At 32.7% G+C, this 12611-nt stretch overlaps 1 protein-coding gene across 1 annotated transcript; it reads left to right on the top strand.

Moving 5' to 3' along the window:
* Nucleotides 1-840: 840 nt before the first annotated feature.
* Nucleotides 841-12146, top strand: LOC124374691 (vacuolar protein sorting-associated protein VTA1 homolog; the record flags this gene model as incomplete). Its single annotated transcript, XM_046832862.1, is given in 4 exon segments — nucleotides 841-1204; nucleotides 8525-8747; nucleotides 9436-9656; nucleotides 11817-12146. Coding segments are annotated over 4 exon segments (880 nt in total), but the record flags the coding sequence as incomplete, so codon positions are not given.
* Nucleotides 12147-12611: the final 465 nt, after the last annotated feature.

Raw genomic sequence — 12611 nt, 5'->3', positions numbered from 1 at the left:
AACGACAGAAAAACATCCCCCGAGATAGTACCTATCAGTAAAATATCAAATACTAGAGGGGCTGATCAGAAATATAAATTGAATTGTAATGGAAAGGCAATTATGTACCGTGCAAAAACGTAAATAATCATGTGGTGCCGCGCAGCCTGCCGTAATCGGGATTCTCGAGAAAGATAAGATAACAGCGACAATAGTACCGATCACAATACCTGGAAATGCTTGTTGATTGATGGAATGTTAGTTCTGTTACTCAACTACATCGTTTTATAACGTTGTAAGTTCATTGAAAAAAAGTTTAAGCGTTGGGGGTATATAACGGAATCTAACTCCATTAACAATTAATTTTGATAATCGTTGTAAGTTTGTAATTTTGTAATTAAAGAGTTGTTTTTTTCGTTCTATCATGTTTGTTTCTATAAATTTATATTTTTGTGTTCTTCATACTGGTGTGGTCGGTATAATCCCAAAGTACCATAAAATTACACCATATTTGTACTAGTACTGGAAATTATGGGGTTTTAAATTATTGTAAAAATTTAGTAAAATAAATTAATTACGTTTCAGTAATATATTGCAATATATTTATAAGCCGTTTTTTTGTTTGTCTAAAGATAGTAACCAAACACATGATCGAATTTAAATTCCTCTTTATTGTACTTTAAATAATGTCGGTAAAGTATATCGATGTTTGATGAAGCAAACATGGCTGAACAACGTACTGATATTAGTATTTGGCTCACAAAATGCCAACTAAAATGGAAGCGCTGAAGCAGAACTAGTTTCAACTTTCAATCCAAACCTTTGCCTTTGACTTTCACCTCACTTTTTTTAGACTTTTTTCAGCTGATTACAAACAACTGACTATTGAGAATTGAGAGTAGATTGTGGAGAGTGAATCATATGTTCAATTCGGTTGTTCTTGACATAACATTTTGCGTTTATAGTGATGAGTATATTGGCTATGCATTCCGTGAAGTAATATTTATTCAAGTAAAAGATTTAGTAGTGTCTTACATACTTGCGGTATTAAATTTGAAAAACAGTATATTTAAAATATTGTTCTTTTATTCTAGTTGAGAAATATATACTAAAGTAATAATGTCAGTTCAGCTACCACCCTGTCCTGCTTCTTTGAGGCCTATACAACACTATTTGAAAACTGCCTCAGAACATGATGGAAGAGATTCAGTTATTAGCTATTGGTGTAAGTATTAAACTTAACTTATTATTCTTATTAACATAACTATAGTTTATCTTATAATATTTTTAAAATGCAGGTAGGCTGCAGTGTGTTAAGTATATTTTGTCTCCTAGTAAAGGCAAAACCGAATATTTTTTTGCTTGAGACGATCCAATGATTGAAATGTTTGATGGGGTAAAGTACGATAAGGCGACCCAATTTTTATATTGATTAGTGTAATCATTGATACTTACTTAATTCACATGGGTAGACTTTAAGCGGCCTATAGCCTACTTCTTATTCGGTTGTTTTTATCAAACGTTTGAATTGCTAATATCAAATTAATAATTCAATGTGACAATTTATTTAACTTAACATATAACTTCAACGTATTTATAAAGTATAAAAATGTCTAAAGTAAACAATAAACAACAAGTAATAGGCTATCTATTTTTTGAAGATTTAGAAAATAGCGTTGAGTATGATATTGAAAGTTCTTGGCGAGTGGTCATAGAAATAGAGGAATAGAATACTGGCATACTGTCTTTGTAATTGTGTGAACCGCAGAGAAGTGTGTGTCGGGTAAGAATCCTTTCCTCCATTTCACAAAAGCGGTTGCTCACAGCTATTCAGGCAAGCTGTAAGTATTGTAAAGTATCTCTAACATGTGGTCCAGGTTAAAGTTAGTTATGTTATTTTTAATGCTACTGTTAAGTTTTTGTTTTGTTGCAATGTGTTAATCATATTGTTAATGTATATAATCATTTTTATGTGCGATTATTATATAACATTGAAGTTGGGTAATATATCGAATCGTCAATAATGGTGATCGAATAACAAAGTTTAGGCCGTTTGTCTATTGTTTCAATATACAGAGTGTCCCACGAAGAAGTTCAAACATTTGATACTATTACTTGCCCATTTATGCACTGAACATTTTCAAACTATGCACAATTAATAAAGTAGGTTTTAAAAATATTCTGTGGAAATTAAAGCTCCCTAACAGTTGTAGAAGCAAAATGGTGACATATTGAATATTTTTACCATTTTGCTTCCTATAAAAATTCATTTTTTGAATTTCCTGATTTGATTAATGCGTTGTGCTTTTAAAGAACAGCTGTTTAATAACGTTCATTGTTGAAAACAGCTGTTTGATTGAAGAATATTGCTAACCTCCTCCATTACAGTTTTATTGATACATGGAAGTTCGAGAAATGGCTTTTAATGTTGAACAAAAAGTGCTGAACTGTTGTGCGTGGAGCTATTGCTTTTGGCAACATTACAGAAGCAATTAGACAATTTCAGGTTTGCCTATCTAGGAGTTGAACCAACTAGCAATCCAATTTGTTAGAAACTGGGTGTTGAAAAAAGTACTCTAGAGGATCAAATGAGGAAAGAGAAGTACTAGTAGCGCATTAATGCTCCACTCTCCAGGTAAACCGAAATCACTAAGGAAGGTTGAACTTGAAATTGGTGTTCCATAATCTTCTTGAAGATGATCCGGACAGGAGAGTGGAATTTTGTTCTTGTATCATTGTGTTTCATGATATAGATCCTAATTATTCCCATACACAAATTCTTTATTCAGACGAGTTCACTTTCTACCGAAATGGTGCTGTAGGCCTAAATAGGCATAATAGTGATTATTACAACACCGGTAATCCACACATTCTTGAATAGACTCTACTCACCAAAAGGAATTACTGTTTTGGCAGCTGTCAGTTGTAATAGGGGTGCTATCTTACAACATTCAGTACAATGACTGGGAATAGGTATGAACAGGTTGCAAATAAATAAGTCTTGCCTCATTTTATTCAAAGCATCATGAATTCTAAAAAGAAATCCTGGATTACTGGTTGAGAAGTTTACTTGCAAGCACGGTTGGTGATGCAGCTATTGTCCTTTCATAGTCTATCCACTTCCAAAATTTAGCATCTACAATTTTTGCTGGAAGTTGGGTTTTGGCGATGGAAGGATTGCGAAGGAAACAAGATTTTCCGGACATTTGCCATCGTTCAGTGATACAAAATAAAATCATTAACACTACGTTTCGATATCTGTAATCTTATCTCTTCTACAGGTAAATAAATAACCAAACACATAATTAAAAACTAGATTAAAATAAACAAATCATACCAGAGCGTTGTGACATACATAATTCAGAAATCACAACCACCGTATTGTGTGTCAACTTAACTAACTCTAAAGCATGCACTTAATAAAAAACTCAACACAACACTAATTATTAAAACTAAACTACAGAATACAGGTCACAATAGGTCTGCTTTCGTCGACCAACCGCCTACGACTAGAGACCAATAGCAAAATCCTATGCACTTTGAGCGCAAGCCAATGCATGTACTTATGTTATTATGGCAATAAAGAAATTTTGACTTTGACTTTTACGGTTCCAGAAATGTTCTAAGCAATCTTCCAACAAGATGATGCTCCTCCTCAAATCCTGTCAAGCGATTACTAAATGACAACCTTCATGGATGTTGGATTGGTCATGGAAGTGATTTTTTATATTGGCCACCCCGATCCCCAGATTTAGAGGACGTGAGGAACGAACGGAGCCCTGAGTAGGGGAAGAGGCGGGTAATGGTGGGATAGCTCGCCAGTGGAGGGGAAGTGTAAGATAGCGGCCCAGTGATGTACTACTCTAGGAAGAAAAGTTAGCCCAGTAGGAGCGTTGTATTAATTCGCTAGGGGTTTTTCTTCGAAATCATAATTCGATAACGGCTTGACAGATATTAACGTTTGAGGTGTCAAATTAAAGGCATCTTTACGTAGATTTGCTAATACTTCTCAGAACTTTAACAACAGTACGGGCATCACTTTAATACAGTAAAGGTCTACAGTGAAGCTATCCTTCAACATTGGATCAAACTAAATTTAATTTTTATATCAATGTCTACTAACTACAATTTAACAGCTGTTTACTAAATGTTTGGTTTTTAGTATTTAATTACACATTTCACTTTTGTTCGATTTTGAGCAACACGTTAGCTAGTAGCATAAATATATAATATTGTCTGTCTGACTGTATGTTATTAGTTTATGTCATGAAAAGTTAATGTACATTATTTTTATATCATAAAAATATGAAAGAGACTTGCTGTAGTTTTATCTATTTATTATTATCAATACTTACTATTAACGTTTCATTATCTCAGGATTGCAAAATAAAATATTCTTTATTAAACCTAATAAGCAAATAAATTAATTGCGTCACTTCCTTGTCATTTATGTTATTCAAGCACTTCCACTCCACTCATTTCACCGCCACTGTCTTCTCTATGGCTAGAGTGTTCACTGTCACTTCCACTGTCGTCATCACTACTGCCGGCTTCTAGATTTATGATGAATGATTCTGTGATGTCATCAATAGATACTTCATGTTCCATATACTTTTTTTCAATATTTCTAACGTGCTGGCATCTCTTTGCCCATTCCTCTTTTGTAATATCTTGGACTTTTTCTCTCACTAGATTGATGCAGTCATTTAATTTGAAGGTCGTGTTATTCAGGGCAACTTGGTTTTTTATCAGTGACCATATCATTTCTATCGGGTTAAGATCGGGATGATAAGGAGGGAGGCGCAAAGCGGAGTGACCGTGTTCTGCAAGTATGGAATCAATCTCAAACATTTTGTGCGGGTTCTTATTAAGCTTCACAATCTGATAGAGTTCTGTTTTAAGCATTTTGTCATGGAACGGGATGTTATGGTTTACTAGCCACTGAATTATCTTTGTTTTCTTGGAATTGCTGGTAGGTGCGGGGTTTAGTTGTTTATTGTGGTATGATGCATTGTCTATCACAAGGATGGTTTTTGGTGGTAAATTTGGAATAAATTTTTCTTGCAGCCATTTTTTGTAATTTTTAAAATTCATACAATCATGATAGTCACCTGACTTTTGGCCTGATTTGAACACCAACAATGCATTGTCGATAAATCCGTTCTCATTACCTGCATGAACAATTATTCCATATTCGCCCTTAGAAATAGGTGTTAAGAGGCCTTTGTTGCTGCCATCTGACCATGAGTGGGGCTTTGTGTGCGAAGCGTGGACATAAGTCTCATCCATATAAACAATTGGTCGGCCCTCTTCTCTGTAACGTTTTATAGCTCTAATGAAACGAACTCTGTGTTCTCTTATTTCGTGTTTTTCTATTAAAAGTTTTCTGTTATCTCTAGATTTTCTCCATTTAAACTGAAGTTCCTTGAGAACTTGTCTCAGAGTCCATATTCCTCCTCTAAACCCGATTTTTTCTTTTAATACCGGAAGAAGAGTTTTTAGGGTAGGTCGTTGACCGTCTATTCTGTGGAATTCATGAACAGTCCCCCGTATAACGGTCTTGTCAAAGTCGTCAACAGCTGTTTTTTTTTAATTTTTTTCGACCATGTTTTTCTGGGAGTTGAGAAACGTGGACCATTTCTCGGCGCGGTTCTTTCTTCACTCACAATTCTTTTTACACTTGTTTTAGAAATTCCTGTGGCCTCTGCTACACGCTGTTGAACTTGTTTTAATAATATTGGCCCTTGTTCTGCTTCCCTTTTCATAAAAGTGTACAAGTTAAAAATTATTTCTCTAGCTTGGCTGTGTAAAATTTTACCACTGACCTTGCTTTTTCTGTTGTCACCCATCTCGACACTATTCACAAATGTATAACAAAAATATTTACTAAGTATATAAAAATTGTAAAAATACACACTGTTATAACAGTACATAACATGTTTTACTAAACTTACGGTACTTAAATACTATGAAATTGGCACATCACGTATATATCACGAGAAATAATGTTTTTAGTAAGGCGCGTATGGCACGGTGTTTACTGTGAAAGAGATAGCAGCGAACTAAGCGTCTGCCGTCCCCACCACTGAAAATCCGGTTCTAACTGCTTTCTCTGCTCAAGGTCAGGGACCGCCTCGTTCCTCACGGCCTCTAACTGTGCGAGATTTCTTTTTTAGGGGTTAATATAATATCAAACTCTTGGTGGGACACCCGATATATTAAATCTATTAATTATATAAACATATATATAGTCATAACAACAATCATATTTGAAATGAAAATAATTCATATAATACAAATAGAGACAATTTCACATAAAATATACTACAGTATAATAAGTGGCCACAAACACAATCAGATGATAATTATCGATTTTAAATATCGATACGTCATTTTACCTAAAGATATTCATAATTATTATTCATTGCCAGCTTTCTTTATTTAGATTAGTGACGTCATTACCAGCTGTTGTTATTTTGTCAATGTAAGAGAAGGTTAGTGACAACGACAAGAGCAATGGCGATGAATATGCAAGTATTGGCTCAAAATTTGTTTATAAGCGCAAAGAAATCTTTAAAAACTAGTCTCAGAAGTGAGTGTATTGCCTATATTATATTTAAATTTGTAAATTATATCAATATTTATACATTAATTTATGTGATTGAAAACTAGTTAAACTATATTGTTCTTTGAAATATCATTGCTTAGTTGGTGTGACATTTTACATTCAGTACTGTGGATGGTCATGAGTATCGACGATTCCATATCATTCAATAATCACCATCCGATTGTCTCGATAGTCAAATGTATATCGAGGATTCGATATCATTCGATATTCATGATGAGATTATGTTGGAGTCACTATTATACAGCAGCTATACAAAATATGCGTACCTATTTAAATCTTCTCCTTGATAGCAGTGATTAACTGCTCTCAAGAAGTTGTTGAAAGCATCTTCCCTAGAAAACCGTACTTCTATTCTGTACAAATACCCACATAGATGATCTGCAAGCAGGTCAGCTGATATGCCACTTTTTAAACTTCGTTTCATGGTCCTCCACGACTGTGTTTTGTCTCTAAAAGACAATACTTTTACTATTTGAAAAAATGTATTGTTAAAAAATCAGTATTGGTTCATTATATCTATAGTTATAATTAACTAATATCGTTTGTCAATATCAATATAAAAACCGGGTCCACTTATCGTACTCTATCCGTTTCGTGTACTGAGGTGAACTCATTAAACAAGAAAAATGCTAAAAAGCTGTAAAATTAAAAATCTAAAATATACTGACCAATTTCAGCTGATGTTCGTTCAAAGTAGCACAGCTTTTAGAGGCTGCATTATAATAAGTGACTCCACACAACATAATCTCATCATGATTATCGAATATAAAATCCTCTATATACATGACTATCTAATAATACTGAAAACAAAACAAGATGTGGGACCAAATAACTTAATAGATATTTCACAAAACAAAATAGTTCTGCTGATTTTTAATCTTAAAGTTAATATATTAACAATAAATAAAATAAAACCATCTATGCTTTCAATATTTATAAAATGTTACAAACAATACAATAACATTCACTTACATTTAAATAATTTCAAAGATAAATGTGTTTGGCTCCTTGTGAAACAAAGATCACATTTACATCATTATTGTTCTTGCTGCCATTAGTCAATAACTTTGAATTTATTTCCAAACACTATTTTACTTTGAATTGATTTTGAAATTTAATGCCAAAGTGAATTAAGTTTTAGGCTTTTAAAATTGTATTATAGAGAAGCTATACTTTTATATGTAAAAGAGATGTATTTGTTTCAAATTATATAGAATAACTAAACTTATTCAAACGACTTTTGAGCAACGTAGTACTTACGATTACTTCACATGTGTCATAATATGTATAATATAATGGCCATTAAAAGCACTTTGGGTACCAATATTAAAAAAAGAACTATGTAGGAAACCTAAAAAGATTTTATAAATTAAAGAAACCTCAACCAACAAAATTCGTATATACACCATGACACTAAGGTCGCAGACTAAAACATAGGATCAGAAGCGGCTTGCCTTTACCCCTTCCTCCTCCTGACCACCATCACCATCCTGACCCAGTGACATGATGCAGTGCTTTTCTTTCTCCTCTTTTCTTCTTTTTGGTCTCTATGCTGTAATGTACTAAAACCTCCCCCACCTGACGAAGAGGATAGATTCCAATCCTCAAAATGTTTTTTTTTTTTTGTAACCATAATGATGGTAAATGTCCAAAATCCTGTTATCCTGTCAAACAAAACAGCGTAATATTTATTTTTTATTTTTACTAATTTGATGGATAAACGTCTGACAGCGTGTGATACAAATGACACATAATGTACTTACAGCCATTATTTAAATATCATACAAATGACACAAAGATATGTATTGTATTATTAGTTGTTACAGACAGTTTAATATTGTTAAGAAATAATATTGTATAAGTATTTAAGCATTATGTGCAAATATTAATACTGATAGTAAAATTATTAATTTTAAGGTCGAGTCTATGCACTGCAATGTGCATTGAAGATAGACAAGAAATCAGATGAGGCGAGACTCATGTTGGTGGCACTGATGGATTGGTTAGAGAAAGAGAAGAAGAAACTCTCAGATAATGAGGCAATAACAAATGATATTGCAGCACAAGCTCACATCGAGAACTACGCTCTGAAATTATTTTTGTGGGCAGATGGACAGGACAGAGCAGGCCAGTTTAACAAGTAAGATATAGATTTATCTCTACAATGTTTGGACATTTTTAGAACTGTTGCTGTTAGATATATTTTTAATTCGGATGAATTATATGTCTAACACATTAAAAGTTCTTTATTAAACATTTTAGTGTACACCAGATTTCTAATAACTATTTTAGATATTTATGTACTATAATAAAAGTAAATATAGTTGCTGACAAAAGTTGAGCATTTATAGATGTGTGATATATTTGTTCTTATTTTTAACTTCAGGATAAATTTTGGGAATGAAAATCTTCTCAATTTTTCTTAATGAATTGTAAAGTTTTTAAGTAAAAAAAAGTAGTGAATGTTTGTAAAATCACACTGAAGGTATTTACATTGCATATGCAATATCAATGAGATATTTTGGAAAGACATATACACACAAGTGCGAACGCGCACAACACAAAAGTTTTTCATACAAGGATAGAACTGGAATGATCTGTTTGTGTACAATTCGTACAAAAAGAAAACCTCTGGCCCATCCTGTTGTAGAAGTGGTATGAGGATGCTAAGTCTACACCACTCATGAAACCCTTGTTTTACGCATAGTTGATTCTATTTTGTTTGCTCACAGAGATAGGTTGGCAAGGGATAGATTTTTCTGTGTTTTGTGGTTTTTATTGTAAAAAAGTTTTAAATGGAACTTATCAAAGTTAATTGTTGTTTCCAGAAATGTTGTAAAAGCATTCTACACAGCAGGGTTTCTAATGGATGTTCTGAGTACATTTGGTGAGCAGACAGATGAGATTCAACAGAATTGCAAGTATGCCAAGTGGAAGGCTGCATACATCCATAACTGTCTGAGGAATGGAGAGATACCGGTCCCAGGCCCGGTCGGAGGGGACGAAGGAGGGGTAGCTCCTGGCTCCTCCGCATCACAACCCAATATCGGTGAGTCACCTACAAAATAACCTTAATTATCATTAATTACTTTCATTAATTAATTCACGTTTTTAAAATTAGTTTAACAAAAAGAAAATTAAAATTGAAATATTTGCTAGCACAAGAAATAATATAGATATAACCCAATTATGCATGATAAATTTAACAGGGATATTGAAATAATATTTAATTTGCCCTTACTTTTTGTATTTTTGTACAGGGAAGCAAAATATGTTTGACCACCCTAAATTTCCCCACAGCACTATTTTTGAGTGATACATTTTCTGCAATATAGTCTTAAGTCTATTGTAGTCAGTTAGGCCACAGAGAAACAACTTTCTGGTTAGGATTACCACTTCAATTTCGTATTTAAAATATATTGTAATAAAATTTATTTATTGGTATCGTAAGAAAAACAATAACGTAATACAGTGTTACTTAAAATACTAGACATACCAGTACTGGACTTGTGATAGTGTGTAGTGATGCCAGCAGAGAGCAGTAGAGATGTGTCACCTTTTTTTTGTTAATCTGGTGTACAAAGTGCAAAGTGCTAGCTTATTTAATATAATTTTGCCTTATTTTTGTTTTAAAATGTTGTTAAATATGTTATGTTAGTGTTATTTAGTGCCATTAATCTATAAATGTAAACGTATAAGAGCCATATAAGCAAATTGCAGTTTGTGAAATAAAAATTTAGGTTAAAGATCAATTATTGTTCTCTTTTGACTTTGCCTGTCGTTGTCAATTATTGTAAATATCCGTATGACAAATAAAGACTTATTATCATTAGTATTTATAAATAAACTCAAATTTTATGGCATCGAGGATAACTCCTTAAAAATAATTCAATCTTATCTATTCAGTAGGAGTCAATTTGTTTCAATAAAAAATAAATGTTCAACTGTAAAGCCTGTCGAGAAAGGCGTGCCTCAAGGCTCAGTTCTCGGACCTTTCTTTTTTCTAGTATATATAAATGATCTACCTCAAAATTTAAATGTTCATTCCATTATTTATGCTGATGACACCACTTTAGTGGCCCGTCACAACGATCTTAATTACTTAAAACAGATTACTGAACTAGCAGAAGAGCAGGCTCTTTCCTGGTTTTCTTCTAATAAATTATCTTCTAATCCTGAAAAAACACAATACCTAACTTTAAGCCTTAAACAAGAAATTAATCTGGAATCTGTTAAGCTTCTGGGATTTTATATAGATTCTAAGTTACAATGGTCCCTGCATATCGAAACAGTTTGTAAAAAAATATCAAGAGTTAATTATCTACTATGGAAATTGAAAAACTTTGTAAGCTTAGAATATTTAAGAATGTCATATTTCGGTCTGTTTCAATCACATATACTATATGGTATACTAGCTTGGGGCCATTCTCCCCATATAAATAATATTCTTTTATTACAGAAAAAGGTAGTTCGTAATATTGCAGGAGTTGGTTCACTAGATCACTGTAAGCCACTTTTCATTGAACTTAAGATTCCCACAGTTGTCAATTTGTATATTTTTCAAGTACTATTATACACTAAATCAAACCTACAGAATTTTCCAATTAGGAATAATATTCATCATTATAACACTAGAGGGGGGAATAAACTCAATATACTTCCTCATAGACTGGCTAAAACTGGCACCTCTTTCAAGCTAAATTGTATTAATTTTTTCAATAGGCTGCCTGATGGTGCAAAGTCTGTTAGTTTTAGACCTTTTAAACATAAAATATACAATTGGCTTCTTCAAAACCCATTTTATAGTATAAATGAATTTTTAAATTGTAACATAGATGTTCAATTTTAACTAAATAACTTAATTTACTGTGCCTAAGATTGAATTTTATATTTTATTGTTACTATTATAATAATTTTTTTTTTCTTTTTTCTCTCTTTTTTATATATATCTATAAACTATCAAAGGGATGTCTAGGTTAACTGTTTCGTAATAGTTATATTTATAATGATTCTCATTCTGTACTTTCTCGTTATTATTCTTGCAATATTTATATAACTACAAACTAGGTTGACTTTGCCTATTCAATGTAAATTGTCAATGGCAATAAAATTCTTGATTCTTGATTTTTGATATTAATGTTATTGTATTTTAATTGGAAGCATGATATAAAAATAACATTGATGTGCTATTTTTTATTTGACTTTTCAGGTTTTGAAGACTACCACCATTCTGGACCTACCCCATCAGATTCATCACATTCTGACCCCTCTTCGAATTTTCAGTTCCCCACTCCTCCAAGTGTACCATCCTCAGCCAATTTCCCGACTCCTCCAGGTGCGCCATCCTCAGTCAATTTCCCGACTCCTCCAGGTGTGCCATCAACAGGCAATTTCCCCAATCCTCCTAGTGGTCCGAACTCATTTACAAACCTGCCCACACCTGCCTCTAGACCTGCGCCTTCACCCAGTCCGTCACCCGTCCCATCTACGACTACGGTTTACAACCCTGCCACTGACAGTGTGTACAACCCCTCAATAAGTAAGTGCAAATTATGACTTAGTGGTAATTGAAATAAGGAAGATATTATATCACATACGGTTTGTTTATGCTCAGCACCAAACACTTTCCCTGTAATATTTTCTGTTCAAATGTAGGCTTATGAAGACTGTTTCTTATTTTTGTTCTTTAAGTGAGTTCAGTTTAAACGTCACTTTTTTGTACATGCCAATTCTAAAGTCAATTCTAAAGTTAATTGTTACGTTTAATCATGGTAGGGTATTTATGAATACAAAATATCAATACTGTGTATTTTTATTATTTTGTTTTAAAATTATAAATTGAAAATTAATTAGGTGGTAAATAGTCAATAAACAGTGATTCAATAATAAAAGTATGAATAACATTTTACCTAAATCTTTTTTTATAAAATTAAAAAAAAGTTATGTTTCATACTCAACTGTACAACATTATTTGGTCACTGATCATAAACATTAGTAATTTTAT

The sequence above is a fragment of the Homalodisca vitripennis genome, unplaced genomic scaffold, assembly GCF_021130785.1.
Source record: "Homalodisca vitripennis isolate AUS2020 unplaced genomic scaffold, UT_GWSS_2.1 ScUCBcl_9625;HRSCAF=18176, whole genome shotgun sequence".
In the NCBI taxonomy this organism is placed as follows: domain Eukaryota; kingdom Metazoa; phylum Arthropoda; class Insecta; order Hemiptera; family Cicadellidae; genus Homalodisca; species Homalodisca vitripennis.
This window is presented reverse-complemented; position numbering and strand designations above follow the sequence as displayed.